The sequence below is a fragment of the Berghia stephanieae genome, chromosome 3 (assembly GCF_034508935.2).
Source record: "Berghia stephanieae isolate SIO BIC M18660-M18661 chromosome 3, UCSD_Bste_1.3, whole genome shotgun sequence".
In the NCBI taxonomy this organism is placed as follows: domain Eukaryota; kingdom Metazoa; phylum Mollusca; class Gastropoda; order Nudibranchia; family Aeolidiidae; genus Berghia; species Berghia stephanieae.
In genome coordinates this window covers 95492739-95514249 of record NC_088362.1, presented here as the reverse complement: position 1 = coordinate 95514249, position 21511 = coordinate 95492739, and the positions used below count along the sequence as shown (strand labels likewise).

The 21511-nt window shown below is 32.8% G+C and overlaps 1 protein-coding gene across 13 annotated transcripts in view; it reads left to right on the top strand.

Moving 5' to 3' along the window:
• Positions 1-21511, top strand: part of LOC144968902 (centrosomal protein 43-like) — a 34990-nt gene continuing 13479 nt past the window's right edge. The window contains exons 1-12 of one of the 13 annotated variants that reach the window (XM_078907735.1): positions 1-138; positions 580-633; positions 938-989; positions 1339-1427; positions 2969-3142; positions 3512-3529; positions 6562-6618; positions 7574-7706; positions 9019-9042; positions 15113-15228; positions 17774-17937; positions 19689-19769. In XM_078907735.1, the coding sequence (XP_078763861.1) occupies positions 58-138; positions 580-633; positions 938-989; positions 1339-1427; positions 2969-3142; positions 3512-3529; positions 6562-6618; positions 7574-7706; positions 9019-9042; positions 15113-15228; positions 17774-17937; positions 19689-19769 (1043 nt within the window). In that variant the 5' untranslated portion in view covers positions 1-57. Of the gene's footprint in view, positions 139-579; positions 634-937; positions 990-1338; positions 1428-2968; positions 3143-3511; positions 3530-6561; positions 6619-7573; positions 7707-9018; positions 9043-15112; positions 15229-17773; positions 17938-18911; positions 18948-19688; positions 19770-21511 lie in introns of all 13 variants that reach the window. The other 12 variants (XM_078907730.1, XM_078907734.1, XM_078907731.1 and 9 more) reach the window with 12 other exon arrangements.

Below are 21511 nucleotides of genomic sequence, written 5' to 3'. Positions count from 1 at the left end.
TCAACAAATCGCGTGCAACAAGACAATCTTTTTTTGTATGAATAGTATCATAAGAAAATGTCCGCCGACGAAGATACAGAACTTCGCGATTTAGTCGCTCAGACTCTTGAGACAAATGGTACCTTAGGAAAATTGAGGGTAAATTTATTTTTGAATTTTTATTTTATCATAAAAGAAAATCTCTTTTAAGATTTTATTCATAGTTGACACACTGAAGTTTGAAGTGAAGATCGACTCACCGCCACTAACTCACCAGCCACCACCAGCTCATTTTGATGAAGACCCCTACTTCCATTGATGATTGAATGATTGATTCTGAATCTGCCAATCCCAACTCGAGCCCGGAGAATTTGCTGAAAGTGGTGGAAGGTAAACTTGGTCTTTAACACCCTCACAAGAAAAAGTCACACACAGTAAGGTCCAGGGATCTGGCAGGCCAAGCACAGACGGACAGAGAGTTCAGAGAGCAAGGTCTCTGTCTTTAGCCCTTAGCACCTCTGCCTCTGCCAGAATCACCCTGTATATTTACTTAATTGGATTGAATTTGATGCTGTCATGTATTTCTTTTTCCTTTTGCAGGCACAACTAAGAGCCAGTGTTTTTCTTGCTCTTGAAGACCAAGAAAATTGCCAGGTAAATTTTTGTAACATTAAAATTTGCTTTTTCTTTTGTTTGTGTGAGTGTGTGTGTGTGTGTGTGTGTGTGTGTGTGTGTGTGTGTGTGTGTGTGTGTGTGTGTGTGTGTGTGTGTTTAAAAAGATTTTTTTTTAATGCAGTAGTTCAGTCGTTGCTACCAATAATGTAATCATTTTATGGATTAATACAATACACATTTTTATAATTCCCCAAATTATCTGCATAAGAAAAGAGAATTAAGTCAAGACTAAAAAAAGATATTGAGATGTATCAGTTCTTTGCTTTTTATTTTATCTCAACAGAAAGCACCCTTTCTCAACAAAGAACTACGCAACTTTTTATCAACACAAGATGGTAATTTACTTTTTAAAAATTTGTTTTCTAATTTTAATGTTTAAGGAAGAGGTAATTCCTTTTAAAAAGAGAAATAAAGCATTTTTGTTTGTTTGTTGCTCGTGCATTTGTGGAGAGAGACCGTTGGGCACATTTATAAATGAATGTTTAAAAATATTTTTGATTTTACATTGTCACACATGTAGTACTAATAGTATAGAAGTGATGAAGTCCATTAACAACTCTCGTTTTGCTGTGTATTCCCTGTGATCAAATCCTAAACAAAAAACCCAACATATCCTCCATAGTCGAGCTCCACATTTCCATTTATCGTGTTTATTTTCTGAATCATGTTTGGTTTTATTTGCAGGAAAATTGGTTGCTGGGTTGGTCCAGGAATTCCTTGAATTTTTTAATCTAGAGTTTACGTTGGCAGTTTTCAAGCCAGAGACGGGTTTGGTCAGTATACTTGTTTGTTTACAACTCTATGAAAATGTTCTGTGTTCTCATTTCGATTTTTTTTCTCAATGATTTTTAAAGCTGAATTACAGTTTGACTGAATTTTATTGTCAGTCTTATAAAAAAAATTATCATGTTTTTTTTAAATTAAAAAAAAATTGTTATGACTTAAGGGGGTAGATTTCATTGTATCTCCTTACGGTTTTTATTTCTCAGCTTTTCGACAATGAATAAGGTATGACCTAAATTGTTTCTATTCCTGACTTTCGGAGAAGCCTCTGTTTCCTCTTCTTATTTTGCTTATTTTATTTTATTTATTTCATTTTCATTTATTGTTTTCAAAGAAACATTGTCGGCTTTGGTACTTTTTATTTGGTCATGCTTCATATTGAATTGATGACATTTTTGTAATCTTTGATGGCTGAGGATTAATGAAAATCATAGCATTTAGTGACTGATTGGATTAATGAAAATCATAGCATTTAGTGACTGATCGGATTAATGAAAATCATAGCATTTAGTGACTGATTGGATTAATGAAAATCATAGCATTTAGTGACTGATTGGATTAATGAAAATCATAGTATTTAGTGACTGATTGGATTAATGAAAATTATAATATTTGATAATTGATTGCATTAAGGAAATCATGGCATTTAATAGTGGAATGGAATAGTGACAATAATCTAATAGCTGACTGGATTAATGACAATAATCTAATAGCTGACTGGATTAATGACAATAATCTAATAGCTGACTGAATTAATGGCAATAATCTAATAGCTGACTGGATTAGTGACAATAATCTAATAGCTGACTGGATTAATGGCAACCATAACTGAAAGGATTACTGACAATCATAATTTTTAATTATATTGACTGGATTAAAACAATGAAAAAGTTTGATAGCTGACTGCATTCATGGCAATCATAACATTTAATAGATGATTGAATCAAGGACAAATCATAATGTGTTTTTTTATCTGTATTAATAATTAATAAAAAGTCTTGCTCCACCCATTAATGAAAGGGAAATGGCTTACCCAGATGTTATTTTTACAATCTCTCATGCTTTTTTATAATTTATATACCAAAAAAAACAAACCCCATTAAAAAACCCACTATTTTGTGCTTGCTCTAGTAAACAGCATCATTCATAAAGTGGTGCCTGTGTCACTCATTTTAAAAAGAGATTTGGTGTTTCTCTCTGGTCATCATCATCATTATTGTTGTTGTTGTTATTGTTGTTGTTGTTGTTGTTGTTGTTGTTGTTGTTGTTGTTGTTGTTCTTCTTCTTCTTCTTCTTCTTCTTCTTCTTCTTCTTCTTCTTCTTCTTCTTCTTCTTCTTCTTCTCTTCTTCTTCTTTTTCTTTCTTCTTCTTCTTCTTCTTCTTCTTCTTCTTCTTCTTCTTCTTCTTCTTCTTCTTCTTCTTCTTCTTCTTCTTCTTCTTCTTCTTCTTCTTCTTCGTCGTCGTCATTGTTGTTATTGTTGTTACCACCATTGTTATGTACATTTTGATATCGATCTGTCCTGTCCAACAGAACGGAAACCTGAAGAGAGCCAATTTGATCAAAGAGCTGAATATCCAGACACCCAAAGGTCAGGGGAACTCCCCGTTGTTGTCATACCTTATTCACAGCGGAAGCCATGGTGTGCTCAACAATTCAACAGTTGGTGGTGTGGACTCTCAGGGGACCAGAGAGCAATTATCCAAGGTTTGCATCTATTTTATTCGTAGCTTGAATCATAGACTAACCAACATGTTGGCAGTTGTAGTAAAACATTTTGCATATGAATCTATTGCACATAAAAGAATGTCTCTGATGGGAACTCCATTTTAAAAATCTTTTTAAACAATCAAATCTACTAAAATGTGATAGACATTTCACCTATACAAACATTGTTATGTTGGCAGCTCTGGATCAGAGTTCTGTTGCTACTGTGTTTTTATTTCAGTGTTTATATCTGGCCCAGAATTGTATAATTAAAATGTTGGTTGGTTCATTTATCATCTTTTTATTTTTAACCAACCCTATCATTTGATTCATTTTAACATTCTTGACTTTTGTTTGTGTTTGTCATAGATGATGGCACGTCAACTGGTAAACTGGTTCTTTTAATTTCATTCACTCTTGTGTATCCATAAAAAATTTTATCTTTATATTTTATTCATTCTTTTGGCCGTTGATGAAAAAAGGAGAAACAGACAGTGACAATTTGCATGTCATTTTCTCAACACCATTTTTTTTTATGCTTAAGGGTTTGATTGGAGGTTTTACCTTTAACAAGCCCATGACATTTAACAATTTATATTTGTATTCAACTAACATCAGGAGAGTCGTTGAGGAGAGGAAACATTTTTAATCTTGTGTTATTTCAAATCGTCATTGTTGTCATACGGGCAACAGCAATGGAGCAATCAGATTATATGATTACATATTTGTGTTGACACTGAATTGTTTGGTCAGAACATTTGAAAATAAAGATGTGCCCTGGTACATTTAATTAATATTTGAATTAATATTAGTGTCACAGTTATAGTCTTGGTGAGTAGGACATGCTTTGGCTGATATTGTCTTTATTAAGAAAGTCACCGTTGAGCTGATTTCATGTTAAATTTAGCTACCCAGTCACTCTGGGTGTCCATGGAAATTCTGTTATCACATACAGATTCCTTTTTAATTTTGTTTGTGAGTCCAATAGTCGACTGGTTGAAGTGTGAGGTCCCTTTCAAGATGATTCCGGCAGTCAATTATATTCATCTCTTCTAGTTGCTTGTAGTAATAATAATAATAATAATAATAATAATAATAATAATAATAATAATAATAATAATAATAATAATAATAATAATAATTATGATGAATGTAAATCATTTATACCACGCCCATTCCATAAACAAACAGCTCTAGGTGTCTTTCCAATACAAACATCAAAACTACAATTACAGGTTATACACAAAACGTGCTTAAGACATTCATATCATGAAAAATAATCAGTAAACGGAAAATGGTTTTAATCTATCAAATATTTCCTAATGAAATAAGTCTTAATATTTTGTCTTTAAAGTAGCTTCCGTATTGCATTTTCTTAAGGAAATTGGAAGAGAGTTTCAAATAGAAGGGGCAGCATGAGAAAAAAACCTATCAGAAACCTTTTTGGAGCCTTTTTTGGGAACAGTTAATCGGAGATGATCACTAGATCTATCCTGGAAAATATAAATTATAAAACACAAGAGTTTTTAGGGCAGTACTATTTAAAAACTTTGATAATTGTGAAATCCTTGTAAGTTCTAAATGCAATGTATTACAAAGGTAGTAACTACCTGACTAATGGATTCAGCACTACAATTTGTATTATATTATTTGTAATTGTGTGTTAAAAAGATACATTGCTTAGAATGAATATCCTGTGGTTCTAGGGTTTTTTCTCTCCAGTGTTTTCAGGATTTTTATTATTTCTTATATTATACAAATATGCTGAATGATATAGCTTTCTAATCCAAATGCTTTTTGTATTCATGGTGGCTATAATATATATATATATATATATATATATATATATATATATATATATATATATATATATATATAAATATATATATATATATATATATATATATATATATATATATATATATATATATATATATATATATATATATATATATATATATCACTAGATAGGATGGATCAGCTAATTGTACTGTATCACTTCGCATCAAGATTAATCAATAGCTTTAGTAAATATATCTTAAAGAATTGTTAATACATACATACATAAACAACCAATATTGTACTTATTAGTTCCTTTTTTTTAAAGCAAAAATCAACCCAAAAATTACAGTGGTCTTAGTTTCTATCAAAGTGGGTGGATATCACCCTTTTGTATGACAAAAATTGTTTTGTACATTTAATAAGGGGGAAATGGCTATCAGGTTTCTACCTTTTGCATGACGTTATACTTTATTTTTTGATAGAAGTTTGATACTCATTCATATTCTTTTCAAATTTTAAAAAATTTTGCTCCAAATTATGAGTCTTGTAATTGACCAATAGTTTGAATATTTGAAAAGTGATCAAAATACATTAGATGAATGATCTTTCAGTTTCTTTTATTTCATATCAAATAATGGAACTGGTGCCAGTTACGTAACATTTTGTAGTCAAATCCAAATTTATATTATAGACAAATCCAAAAACAATTTGGCATTAATGGCCTGTGTTCATCCACTGTCCCTATTGTCTGTAAATGACAATGGATATGGCTTACGTCGAAAATACATCTCACACAATAGTGATCAACAGTTTCTATCTGGTATTTTGTCATTTTGGACCGGATTCTGAAATGATTTATAAGATATGAAATTTGAGATGAATTATCTCATTGAGGACCTTGATTATAGATTCTTAAACAGCAGAAATTTGAATTTTGTCATTTTAATTATTTTGTTTTAAATACCTTCATTTCATCCTTACATAATTTCAGGTGGACTCGATGTGTTACATACTTATGCATATATAATATATATTAGAATTATGACAAATTTGTCCAAAAGTTTCCTTCTTTCCAATATCTTGTAGAATTTAAACAATTATTGATATACTGTTGATATCTCATGATGTTGCCTTTGCCACGGGGATCAGTAAGATGAAACGCCTTTGCCCGAATAATGCCAGAAAATTTGGTCTTACGTTCATGAATAAATTACATATAAAAAAGTGCCGTTCTTTCCTTCATTTCATGAATTTCTTAACAGTTTAAAGCTTTATTTTACTTGGTATTAATTTTTATTTGTGGTGAAAGAGTATGATTTTTTAGACATTCCGAGGGGCCTTTACAAATTTACAAGGCCGTCATCGGCAGGAAGAGCAAAGCTGCGTTGCTGGCGTGCTTTGGTGTTGGCTTGAACTTGGGTCTGATTTTAAAATGGTCACATGATTTAGTATAATTTTCGATTTATTCTCAATTTTTAAATTCTTTTTATCAATGTTTTATCCTGTCCATAGAATCACATTGTCCAAACAATCATTAAAGCCTCAAGAATATTTTTTTCTTCTCTTTGGCATATTGCTAACATATTCTTTCAATCACAATCAGTTAATTTATTTTGTTCTTTCTTCCATCCCACCAGAGTTTGACAGACAAACAAGTTGAAGATGCAAGGCAGAAGTTTGATTATTATGACAAAGTGAGTCTCCAATCTCATCTTCCTCACTTTTCCATAACAAGTAGAGAGAAACTGCAGAGAGATTTTTTTTTTTTATTTGATGATTTAAAAAAAAAGAGTCATAGACATAGATAAAACTGGTATATTCAGATGGGCGGAAAAGACAAATTGTTATTAATAAGAAAATTAAAAAAAAAACACCCCAAAATAATCCAGTTGCCAAAGTAAAAGCTGCTACCCACATGGAAGGCCACATAAAATCCAACCAAAAATCTATTTTTGTTCCTCTAGCCATTAAGGTGGAAAAACAACTATTGAGTTTTAAACATTTTTGGGGAATTTATAAAAGGGCAAAATCAATATGATCATGATTTGGTTGAACTTGTATTGATATCGAACAAATTTGTTGGTCCGCCTGCCAAATTGACTTAAAAACGTAACAAAATGTTGGGCAATGGTGAAACATCACTATGAAGACTCTTTGTTATCTGTTTGTTGAATTTGATGATATACTTACTTTGTGAAAAAACAAACTTTGAACAACTTAAACATCCTTTCCTAACTGTCGGTTTGGAATTTTTGCTTGTCCTTCAAAAACCTGAGATTAATTAAAACAAAATGCGTATATTACAAGGAGATTGGTTATTCATGTGGAAAGAAAGAATAAAATAAAAGATCGACAGGGTTGTGTATATCTTAATCTCTGTAGTATTAAATAGACAGTAAAAAGTGTTCACTACCATTTGGATTGGATGCTAGTCTCAAAGTACTTTCCACCAGATCACTGAGACCTAGATACCCAATCATTGTATGGTGGATGGAATAAGCTGTTCTCAAACTGCCTGTTATAAGGATATAATATGAGGGCTTGATCACCAGCTCGAACTCTGGGATTAGTAGATTGTACTGCTACACCACCATGTAACATATGTTACATATTTTATTTGTGTGTGCATTTATTTTTGATGTGTTCCAGGATGGTAGTGGTTCGATTGATAAAGACGAACTTCGAGAACTTTTTCTAGACATGTTTCCTGCTTTCCATCGCAACATGCTGGAACGTTACGTCAACGATGAATTCAAGGCTGTGGACAGAGACTTCAGCAGTTGTAAGTTTTACCCAAATGATTCCTTGACTACCAACTTACTAATATTGATTTTATCGAATAACAAACTTATCCTCCATGCTTTACTACATAAAACTGATGCTATTTTAATGTCTGAGAAAATGTTCTTTTTTTCCACTTCTGTCTCAGCTATTTATTTTTATTATCATTTATTTATTTATTTATTTTTATAATAAGAAGAGAGAAGCTACAGGAATAATACAGGCGTGTCTGTTGTCCTGGAATTCTCTGATTGTCGAAAGATTTTGGAAAAAAAAAAGGAACTCAGGAAAATATGGAAGTTTATTTTTTGTCCTGAAAAAATTAAATTGTTGTAAGGAGTGTGGGGTGGGGGGGGGGGGGGGGGGGGGGGGGGGGGGGGGGGGGGGGGGGGGGGGGGTTAATGATAGAGATTATTATAAGCTACCTCCAATACATTGGTCATATTAGAGTACACTGTTGGCTACTCATCTTATTTAGTTTTGGTACTGCGGGAATGGATATTTTGCACCCTTAGAATTGTAATAGTCCATTTCCAGCATGGGAGGAGAGGGCAGTCTATGACTAGGAGGGTCTCAGTTGCACCTGAACCCCGGACTTCAGAGGTAGGAATTCAGTCTAACTTTCTTTTTAAGACTGCAATTGCCTGATGTAGTATTCCTGAAATTTGAAGTTTTATCCATAAAATGTTTCTGAAATTTGAAATGGAGGGAAGGCATGCCTTGATAATGTTTAGGGGTGTCAGGATAAAAAATGTCAATGCAGGAAATAGGAATATTATTACTGTTTTTGGGTCCGTTTGAAAACAAAGATGATTATATATATATATATATACATACATATATATATATATATATATATATATATATATATATATATATATATATATATATATATATATATATATATATATATATATATATATATATATATATATATATGTATATATATATATATATATATATATATATATATATATATATATATATATATATATATATATATATATATATATATATATATATATATATATATATATATAGATTCGAGTTTTTAACAGCCCTGACTGCATTAATATGATTGAATTTTTAAATTTTGCTTTTTATTTTGCCACATGACTTTGATTTATGACTTCTACTCATACTTTATATAATCTTCTACAAGTGGGTCAGATTGATGGAATACATCAATGATACACAGGTGTCTTCATTTCTTTAGATATTTTTTTACAGTTTATATGGACACTTAATAACGAATGTGTTAATTTTGTTTCTGTTTAAACTTTTAACAAAATTTATTCACATTTTCTTATCAGCGTTTTACTCCCTGACCCCTAAAGGTATACTAATCCATTTTTGTTTCGTTTGGCTCGGCATGAAAATGATATGATGATTGAAATATAGATTTATTTTGTTCATGATTGATGTTACAACATGTAGCATGAATAATGTGCAATGAATGAAAGTTTTTTATTTTCTCATGTGTTGGCTGAAGAAGGGTTTTGAGCCTGAGATGTTCCATGTTTGGTATTTTGTTCTTTTTTGAAACTGCTATATTGATTTTTGTTGATTACTTTTTACAGTCCATAGCGTCTAGCAGCTTAGTGTCATATCTGACTCCATTGACTATTGTCAGTGCAGCATATTTTATAGATCAAGCCATTCTTTGACAGGTCAAAGGTGAAAATCACTGACAGATTGATTAATCATCAGCAGATATTTATGATTTCTGTATTTTGATTATCACCTTTTTTGTTGTTGATATAAATAAGCAAAGGTCTAATTTTATAGATTTTTAAGAACTTTAATCGGTCTGAACTCGTAAGCCAGCAAAGTTCAGAAATTGTATTATGTTATAAACTGACTCTATTCTTATGGACTCTATTCTTATGGAATTTGACTTTTTATTTTAGAGTAATATTGTTGAAAATATGATTTGTAAGATGTTTTTAAAAAAATGAACAACAGAGTATAAGGTCTAAATGACCATTCCTGGAAATAATAGTAATAGTGGAAATCTTTCATTTTGATCAACGTTTTTGTTATTGGAAAAAAAAAAAATTGTTTCTTGTCTGTGGCAAAGCATCTTTGCCTACATCAGGCTTGCAATTGATTTCCAAAACAATTTGTTTGAATTCTCCGAACATTGATGTTTTTATTCTCTGTTTTTGTTTTTTAAATATTTTTTAATGACAAGGACATAAATTGATACGGGGCAACTTTTTCAGCTTTTATGTTTTTTTCATAAAGACAATTTTTATTTCCTTTTTTTCTAATTCTTCGAGCAAATTTGGCATGGTTTGTTAATTTATTTATTTTGTACATTACAATTGCTTTAATTCTGGTTTTCTTTTAAAATTTGGCATGCCAGTTGGCCAACCCTGTAAGTCTTTAAAAACAAAATTTAGATTCTGCCATTTTCACAATTATAATAATGTTTAGGAGTGCATGGGAAAATATGGATGTTACCTTCAAATTTATGTATGAGCTTTTTGATAGCTTGATAAATGTTGCTAAAAAGTCTGTGTTGTTGTATATCATATGATTTGATTTCAAAGTGAATTTTAATCTCTTAAGTGCTGTACAAAAAGTATTTCAGTCTTTAATTGTTTTTCCAACATTAATTCAATGGCAATTCCCTTTGTGCGTTGTTCTTGTCAAGCATAAATTTCAATATCATTTTTCTTGTCAAGCATAAATTTCAATATCATTTTTCTTGTCAAGCATAAATTTCAATATCATTTTTCTTGTCAAGCATAAATTTCAATATCATTTGTGATCTGGTTATTTTGATCATGACTCAAGTATTTAATCATTTTACAGTTGAAAAAAAAACTTAAAAACCCCAAACTATTCCAACGACGAGTGATTGATGTGTTAGGAAGCTAAACAATTCCACTGTCAAAGTCTCTGCATCTTACAGAAATCTATTTTGTGGTATTTTGTCTTCAGATATGTGTCCTACTTTGTGTGACCTTGTGACCAATATTTAAAAAAAATTGAGTCTTGCTATAGGTTTCGCAAAATTAGGTCCTGTGAAAAAGGGCAATACTCGCATTTTCTTACCATACTCAAGTGTAATTTGGGTACCCGGCTGTTAACATCATTGTCTGCTGAAGTTTAATTGTGAATGTGTATCTTCTTGCATGCTAATAGTTGCTGATGTTGTGGGACTCCTTGCAAACTGCTTTGAACCCATTTACTTAGTATAGAAGCCCCCATTTATTTTTGTATTGTAATTTATTTGTTGTCACATATAAAGCGAGTGTATCACACTTTCATTTCAACCATGTTTGATAACCCGGATGTCATATTTGAAAAAGAAAAATATTTTCCCAGTTCCTGTTTCTGCATTTCTGGTTACATCTACATGGTTTCCTGATCTCTACTCTCTGGGTGGGGTTCCTGACCTCCCATAGTGGGCAGGGAGGTACATACTGTGTCTTCTATCCCCTTATATTTGTTTTCCAACATCCTTTCTGTCTTTGTCTTGGAATGAGATTACTTGGTTTTGTCCTGGTCTTGGCCAGATGCCCTGGCTGAGGGGGAAACAGTCGAATGTATAATTAGTTTTGGGAGATGATATTTTTTTTCATTGTAAATCATCTCTCTGTTATGCACTGTATTATGCTTTCTTTATATTATATATGATTTGTAAAACATTTGAGTGTGTTCCTCTTAGCGAGGACCTGTGCTTTTGTCTAGATGAGACTTTTAGTGATCTAAAACTAAGTACTTTGATAGAGTGCTTTTGGAATCTACACCTGTATCTTATTTGAACCAATTCCTCTTTGTCTTCCCTTTTCTTGGATGCTTTATTGTAATTCTAGAATTTTCTTCCCTTTTACTGGCGCTGATATGACCTTAATGTGTTGCAAGCGCCATAAAACCATTAAAAACAATAAAAAAAACGATCTCTACTCTTACCAGAACCTTACAAAAGTCTACATTAAACTTTGTTGTCAGTTATTTGCTAGAAATTAACTGTTTTAGTCTAATATTTTAGAATAGTTTTGGATGCATTTTTACAAGTATAAGTCTGGTAAGTTTGAATGGTAAAATTGTCAAATGTACTTTTGAAAATTGAATTTCTACGTTCTGTCGGAACAGCGATAAAATATGTCTGAATTATCAGGGGTTGATTTTGTATGATTTATTTAGTGTTTACATTTGTTTAGAGGTTCTATTAGCTCTGTTGGTGGAATACTCAAATCAAAGTAAACAATTGGACCAGTGTCAAATCTGATTTAGATGGCCAGAAGTGATTTGGTAGTTGGATCAAATGGAAAATGCCTTGCAACAAACCAGCATCCTAAGGGGTGGCAAGCAAATGTCCATTTAATGCTACAAAAACCAAAATTAAGTCCAGCTCCATTGGGCTTAAGGCTTAAGGCTCTAAAAACATCTTTTTATAAAAAAGAAAAACCTTTAGTTTAAATTTTTACCATCTTTTTTTAGAATGAGACAAATGATGTTACAATCAATAGTCAATGAGCCACCTCTCCTAATTCTGCTCATTCGATTTCGATGTCTTACACGTCTCACAAAGAGCAAAGTGCTTATATGTCCCATTTTCTTGTGGATACCTGCACTGTTCAGGTAGGCTGACACATTGTCTTCAGCTTTACGTCTGTGTCAAACACATTTCCTTTTTAATCTTCTCTAAATCATTTTGACATTGTCTCTTATTCTCATGAATTAAGTGGTCATGGGTTGTAGAGTATGATGATGTAGTGTTGTCAAAAGCATTTCCAATACGCTTTTTTTGTCACATGGCGCGAATGTACAATCCACTTGTCTTTTTGGTTACAATTGTCTGATGAACTGTGTTGTCAGATGAACTGTGTTGTAAGATGAAATGTGTTGTCTGATGAACTGTGTTGTCAGATGAACTGTGTTGTCTGATGAACTGTGTTGTCAGATGAACTGTGTTGTAAGATGAAATGTGTTGTCAGATGAACTGTGTTGTCAGATGAACTGTGTTGTCAGATGAACTGTGTTGTCAGATGAACTGTTGTCAGATGAACTGTGTTGTCAGATGAACTGTGTTGTCAGATGAACTGTGTTGTCAGATGAACTGTTGTCAGATGAACTGTGTTGTCAGATGAACTGTTGTCAGATGAACTGTGTTGTCAGATGAACTGTGTTGTCAGATGAAATGTGTTGTCAGATGAAATGTGTTGTCAGATGAACTGTGTTGTCAGATGAACTGTGTTGTCAGATGAACTGTGTTGTACAGTAATATAGCATGTTGTGCTTGCGTTTTGTGTGTTCATGTGCATGTATGTTAAGCTTAGTCACAGGTTGCCATCTCTGGAATGCATTTTTTATAATAATGCTCAAATTTGTTCTTCTCCTCTCTCTCTCTCTCTCTCTCTCTCTCTCTCTCTCTCTCTCTCTCTCTCTCTCTCTCTCTCTCTCTCTCACTCTCTCTCTCTCTCTCTCTTCTAATCCAACAAACTCTGCCATGCAGACATTGCTGATGCACAATAAGAAAAAAAAAGAAACCCCCTCCCCCCTACCCCTAAAATAAGAACAATTAATTGACTGATTATATTCTTTTGTTAGCTTTGAAACAATTAATACAAGTATGTTGTATGTCTTGCTTTTGAATGTGTAAAGGAATCACTGAAAAAAAAAAAAAGATAAAAAGATAAAGTTAGTAAATATTACTCTACCGTTTCATACTTCAACCCTCCCCCCCCCCCCCCCCCCCCAAACAAATTACAAAAATGTCAAAGGAACAAATATTGTTCTACCAGTTTTACCAATTTTAATTTTTATCTCCTGCATAGCCCAAGTAGTTCGTTGATTTTTATTTTAATTCAAACTCAATGTTCCTCACCCAATTTTTCTCATTGTCATGATTTACAAACCATTTTGAAAGGAAGTAAATTTGAACATTCAAATTTCAAAATACGTCACTAAAATTTGTGTTGTTGAAAAATTGATGGATGCAGTAGCCATGTCTGGACATCGGCACAAAAAGTATTTTTATGTGGAAAGATAACTGGATCATGAGTTCATCTTGAATTTTGCAGGGAGTATCATATTGATTCCCAATTCAAATTACATGTGCCTTGTGTCAAAATAATCATAAAACGGTGATGAAGTTTTTAAAAAGCGGTTGTCTGTCATTTGAGAAAGGAAGTTGATATCTTTAAAAGAGCGTGTACCAATGAAAATATCACAAGAGTTTACATTAATGTAGATGAGACACTGAAGTAGTTTGTACACTGATTTGTCATGAACTTGGGTTGGTGAACACCTCCACTTTCTGCATTTTGAACCATGATCTTAAAATGAAGACATAGCATATTTTAATTCATCAAGGAATTACTCATGGCATTGTCCATCAAAGATAGAACATGTGTGAATGGTTTCTAATAAACATGGGTAAGAATGATTTTTCAAAGGACCATTTGGTTCAGCGCTTTTAGCACTTTGGTCACTGCAGCTTGATTAAGGTATTGAGTCACTTTTGGTAGTCTGTGGGTCGATTGTATGACGTGGCACAGAAGAATGACATCACCAATGGTTTATTCATGATGTTGAACCTCCTCACATTGCAAAGCATTCCTTTATCTGGATCTAAGCCTATTTGGTGATTGTGTCATTGGATTTTGTGTGTGGCATCCTTAAGCCTCTCACAGACTCAACTTGCACCCTCGAGATTTTTCTCTTTGGGATTATTTAAAAGATCAGATGGTAGACACAAGAGTCTTTGTGAACCTAGAAATGGAGTGGAAACTAATGACGATTATTGACCCATTGCTTTGTGAGAGAGCTAAAAATCACGAGAGCATGCAATTGTGTTGAATGTAAAGTTGGTCACATCCAGCATCTCCTTGAATAATTCACTAGTAATTGGAAACACTTTTTTTCTGATAAAACCTATTTATGCGTTTTTCCAAATAGTTCATGTTCATTATTTGCTAAATGAATGTATTGTATGTTCAAGGAATTGTGTGATATTCGATATTTCCATAGAAACATTGAGTTTGAAACAAATAGTATGTGTTTGTTCCATTGTGATTTTTAAAAATTTAAGATCATCTCAAATTTGATATATCCACTAAATCAACAATAAACTAACAATCTTTTATTGATTTAACAATGTCTAGTGGAATATTTGGTGGAATTTTTAGTTTAGATTAGGCCATTGTGCTCTCAAATAAAATTCGGTCCCCATTATTGAATGAATTAAGATTTATTTCTGCAGTAATGAGGAACATTTTAGTTCTTTTCACAACTTTAAGTAATGTAATGGATAATTGTGCTATAATGTCTTTGAAATTGTTTTAAAAGGTAAGGTCAGCAATGCTCCTTTTAGAAAGAATATTGATTCTCAACTTGTATAAAATAAGTTAATCTTATATTGAAATGCAATGAATCATTTGTTTATTTCAGGCATTGAATTTGATGAGTTTCTGGGCATGTACAAAAGACTCTTCCTGTTCTGTCGAACGGTTGTGGCAGGCGATGTCTCAGATATCATTTCCCCCAGTCATAAATCCACAGATAAGGTAAATGACATAAAAGGTGATATCAGCAAAAATGTATATTTTATAATTTTAATATACCAATAACAATCTTGTCATTTTTAAGCAGCTTTTCATGTCCCTTTATTATTACTATTTATTGTGAGCTATTATATAGTGCTAATGATAATAATAATAATAATGATAAAAGTAATAATAATCATAATAAAAATGATAATAGTAATTATAATAATGTGTGTTCCTATAAATATTTATCCTCAGGCTTTCGGAGATCATTTTACATAAATTTAGTTATACAAACAATTACCGTTGACACTGACCCACGCACACCTTTCCTCAAACGCATAAACACACACACACACACACACACAAGTGGAAATATGGATACGGATTAAATGGCCTCGTGATAATTTAATTACGCTTTTCACGCGGCATTATCAGATGCAGTCATTTAGGGATTTCATGAAGGAATATAAATAGGCCATCCAATTTTGATGTCAAAAGGTATCACCCATGTTGTCTAAAGTGAGCAAAATAAGGGTTGATAATTGTGCCCAAGGAAAAAAACTAAAGTGCTTGAAGCGGGGCTCAAACCAAGGAACTTCTGTATCAAAGTGCAAGGTTTTAAGCATCAGACCATTTCACCACTGTGCCCCGCCCCTTCATGATAATGCGTGTAGATTACACCAAAGAAATAGACTATCTGGAAAGTACCATCATTTTCCCCCTATTTCCTTTTACTTAGCACATTGACAGAAATACTCTGTCCGACTGGGTGGGGATCCTAACCTCCCATAGTGGGCAGGGAGGTACATACTGTATCTTCTATCCCCTTATATCTGTTTTCCAACATGCTTTCTGTCTTTGTCTTGGAATGAGGTTACTTGGGTTTTGTCCTGGCCCTGGTTGGAGTATTGGCTGGGAGGGAAACAGTCAAATGCATAGTTATTGTTTTGGGAGATGATATTTTTTTCCTTGCAAATCATCTCTCTGTTATGTATTATTATATTTGTTATTTTTAGTGTATAATGTAAGCATTTGAGTGTATTCCTCTCTGTTGGATTTTGTGCTTGTGTCCGGATGAAACCATTAGGTGATCTCAAACTAAGTACATTGGTGGTATGCTCTTGGAATCTACATCTGATCCCTATTTGTTCTCAGTTCCCCTTTGTCTTACCTTTTCTTGGGTGCTTTAATTGTAATTCTAGAACTTTTTACTATCCATTTTCTTCCTATTTACTGGCGCTGATATAACCTAAATGTGTTGCAAGCGCCGTAAAACCCATAAAAAAAACAAAAAACTCTGTCCGATTAAGTTGGCCAGTTTATAATTCACTTATTCACTACAAGTATTTTTATAGAGAAAGATATAGAGCTGTCTCTTAACTCTCTCCATACCACCTGCAGCAAAATCGTCACATTTGTTAAGACACAAAATGTATTTTTCTTACTGGGTTGGGTTCCTGACCTCCCATAGTGGGCAGGGGGATACATACTGTGTCTTCTATCCCCTTATATCTGTTTTCCAACATGCTTTCTGTCTTTGTCTTGGATTGGGATTACTTGATTTTGTCCTGGCCCTGGCTGGATACCCTGGCTAGAAGGGAAACAGTTAAATGTATAGTTAGTTTTGGGAGATGATATTTTTTGTCTTGTAAATCATCTTTCTGTTATGCACTGTATTATGTTTTGTTTATCTATTATATATGATTTGTAACATTTGAGTGTATTCCTCTCAGTGGGGACCTGCGCTTGTGTCTGGATGAGTCTTTTAGGTGATCTCAAACTAATTACACTGATAGTGTACTCTTGGAATCTACATCTGTTGCCTGTTTGAACTAATTCCCCTTTGTCTGCCTTATTCTTGGATGCTTTAATTATAATTCTAGAACTTTTTACTATCCCATTTTCTTCCTTTTTACTGGCGCTGATATGACGTTAATGTGTTGCAAGCGCCGTAAAACCCTTAAAAACAAAACAAGCATTTTTCTTATTCAGATTTATTTTGTACATTACAAACTTTGAAGAATGATCTTTGTTTAATCAATAAGAACATAAATTTATGTTTTGTAAAGAGCTTGTTCTGAGTATTAAAAATAAAATTTTCTGCTAGTAAGCCTGCCATTTTGGGAAATACTGAAAATGATCGGTAAGGAAAGAGTTAAAATGTATCCAAGCTGCTGGATAATCTCACAGGGTCATGGATGGAATCCCAGATTATAGGAGACTAAATTTGGAGAAGGCTCTTGTCTTCATCAGATTTTGGTTTTGTTTGGGAGACTAAACTGAGGCTCGAATCTGTGGAATATAATACTCATTGGGTTTTAGACAGTAATTAAATTTTGGATAAATTTGAGACATTATAGTTGACAACTGCTTTGTAACAGAAAACAGGTAGCTTTTTCTTGAACCTAATGTTCTCAGGATGCTGTGATCACATTCTCATCTCGTATTTGTCATGGAATTAGTTTATCAAGTACTAGTTAAGGGAGAGGAAAGGATTTTATATGTAATCCAAAGCTGGTTTAGATTTTGATATTGTTATGCTTACCTTTCTCTCTGTCCTCAGTCACCAAAGTCCCCCCCATCCCCTTTATCACCTCCCAGAAACACCTTTGTGCAATCGAAAGCACGCAGCAATGGAGGGGTAGGGGAAGGCAGTAGTGATATAGAAGACGATCCATTCTTTGATGATCATCCGGCCTCTCCTGTCAGTTTTAACACTCTTTCAAAGTAAGTTGTTTTATCGTCATTCGTGAATTGTGACATATCTTGATCACAAATGGATTTAGATAGAGCAATTACCTATCCTATCACAGGCTTTTCAATATTTTTTATTCTACCTGTCTTTGTATACATCATTCCCCAAGTCACGTCTGTGGTGGTCATTTTGTCATTTGTTGTGTGTGAATTTAGACATTATTGGTTCTCATTGATTTGTTGACAAAGTTTTCATTGTTTTATTTCTGTTTTGTGAAATCCTGTAAGTACTGTTAATTCCTGATTTTTGAGAGAAAAAAAAGTCAAGCAATATTCTGATTATTTTTAGCTACCATCATCTCAAACGATTTATCTGTGATTTTTGTGTGTTTTAAAATATTTTCATTTTGATAGTTTTATATCATAGATGCTTCCTAGTTTTTTTTACTTCTTATTCATGACAAAGGTTTTCAACTTTTTTTATTTATTTTCAGATTATTTTTCAAAATTAAATTGAGACCTGGTCATTGTTAGACTCCGTTTCGTGCAGATTTTCAATCAGGAAAAATATTAAAAACCTGTAATTTTTTGGGTACATTCTGACCAAAAAAATATTTCATACCGCTCCTCTCCTTCCTCGTTCCAATTTTTCTTCTGATTCAATTTTGATTATTTTTCAAAACGTAACTCATTCTAATGGAACTTGCTTTTTATTTTTTAAGACATGAAGACGTCGCTGGCTTCTTTATTCAAACCTTCTTTCTCTCTGTTATCGACATTTTATATTGAATCGGTATTTTAGCTTTTTTCAATTTTCATTTTTGTTTCTTACAAAAGAAGATGCCAGCCTATGATCTTTTATTACACACCTCAGTTTATGTAGCCAATTGCAGGTCTGAATTTAAATTTGTTACTTATATCATCAAATTAATTAAATATGAAATATATAATCAAATTTGTCTTTTTTTTGTTGGTATTTCTTTGAATCCATACAAATTCATTTTCAGTTTTATCTGTGAGCGATCCAGGGCTTCCTTCCGAAGGTTGATTTTTACTCACCCATCTTTTATACTGATAACTTTTAAACGATTTAACATTTATTATTCATTCAGTTGTTTTTTTTCAACCCATTTTTCTCTCACAAAAACAAAACAAAAAACAAGATTATTGCATCCATACAAGTGCATGTGTCTTCACAGAATTTTAAAGCCTTTGTTTGCGAATATGAATATTAGTATCTCTCTCTTTTTTTTTTTTTTCTTCAATGCATTAAAATAGAATGCAGTGCCATCCATTTTCACACCATACAGGCTTGGTAGAATTGCCTGGTTATTCCTTTCATGGTATTTGTCGACTCGATTCAAGATAATCTTTTTCATACAGTCCGACTAACTCTGTTAAATTGAGTCATTTTGATGAATCAAAGAAACAAACAATCCTAAAAAAATAAAGTGAATTTTAATGACTGTTTCTGAAATAAATATTTGATGATCTTATTTACAATAATTTTTTTATTAGTAAAATGGATTTAGGATGATGACTTTTGAATTGTCTCAGAATTAAGAAGGGAGCTTTTTTGACAACATGTCTTTAATTTTTCTGAAAATCCCTATTTGAAAATTGTATTGTAGTATTTAATTTTTAATTTGTATTTTTACGTATGCATTGTTGATGACGTCACAAAGCTTCCCCATTCACCATCACAAAAGAATGTGCATGGCTTTACAATTGCTTATATTGACTATTATTATCTAACCCTGGCCTTCCCTTACCAAACAAAAAAGTGTTCCTGAATCCAGTGTGAGTCAAACCACAAAAAAGGCAAGTCCTTACCGACCCTCGCAAATTCCCCGTTTTCAGAGGAGGTAAATGTTGTCTAGCAACTACACGTGTTGTGTTTTCGCCCCACCCGCATTTGATGTGTTTTTCTTTATTTTCAATTCACAATCTGATTGTAGTTTTCTGCATCCTAGTTTCATTGTTTTACCCCTGGTGTGTCACTATGACATAACAATATTCCCTATTAAATGTTCGTATTAATGTAATAATTTTTTGGTGTTTTCATTTTGAGTATAAATATACAATGGAAATGTAAAATGCATGCGATGCAATTTTCGACTTCCTGAAATTTAGATTTACCGTCTTAAAAATAATAATTTTCTGCCCAGAGGCCTGAAAATTGTTTATAAGATAAACGGGTTTAGACTTATGTAGAAATAGTGTGTTATCTAGTATTTATTTCACTTTTTGAGATTATTGTATTTGTTTTTATTCAATTATGAAATGGAACTGTTCAGTATGTTTTGCCTGATTTTAAATACCACACAGCATAACACCATATAAATAACATTGTGTAAAATGACAAATCAAACCCAAGCTTAACGTCTATTTGTAAATACACGATTGATGCAGGGCACGAATGCTATGGCAGTTGCTCCACTGTGTGGTTGTAGAAGGCTGGTGACTTGTGATACAGCCAATAGATGCTGATCCTATTATCATCTTAATGGTTCCCTCTTAGGTGTTTGTGCTCCAGGAATAGGATTAAGTCACAGAGCAAGGCTTTGCAATAAGTTACTAGGCAATTTGTTGAACTCAAACTATTGTTAAGCATAATTTTTGAGCCTTTGCTCCATTTTTTTGAGATGTGTTGTCATATGTAAGAATTTGCTCCTTGGGGCCTTGAAAACCTTTTTTTCTTCTTATTTCTACCATTCTTTAAAGACATTATCAATTTTTTTATACACCACCTCCTTGTTTTGGTTTGATAAATAATTGATAATTGTCTGCACCCTTGATATCTCTAACACTTCAATCTCATCTTCTTATAGAAATGCCTAATATTTCCCTCAAAGGTGTCTCTGCCCCTCCCTGCCTTTCCACGAGTTTGAGGTGATTTGTAGCCACTGCAACCACAATTACAATTGTCACCAACACCAACACCACTCACACTCACCCTGTATTTATTTAAAACCATTAAAAGCTTTTTATAGTCATTATAATATTATGTGTCACAAGATTTGACATGGTTATCGGTATAACGTGTAGAGCTAATATATCGACTTTACAGCGATGATAATAGAATGTCTTTATATGTCATGTAGGCATACAAGAACAACCAGAAAATAAATGCTGGGTGGGGTTCCTGACTTCCCAGTAGTGGGCAGGGGGGTACATACTGTGTCTTCTATCCCCTTTTATCTGTTTTCCAACATGCTTTCTGTCTTTGTCTTGGCCCTGGCCGGAGTCCTAGCTGAGAGGGAAACAGTCAAATGCATAGTTATTGTTTTGGGAGATGATATTATTTTTCCTTGTAAATCATCTCTTTGTTATGTATTATTATATTTGTTATTATGAATGTATAATGTACGCATTTGAGTCTATTTCTCTTTGTTGGATTTTGTGCTTGTGTCCGGATGAGACTTATAGGTGATCTCAAACCAAGTACATTGGTGATGTGCTCTTGGAATCTACATCTGATTCCTATTTGTTCCCAGTTACCCTATGTCTTACTTTTTCTTGGGTGCTTTAATTGTAATTCTAGAACTTTTTACTATCTCATTTTCTTCCTTTTTACTGGCGCTGATATCACCTAAATGTGTTGCAA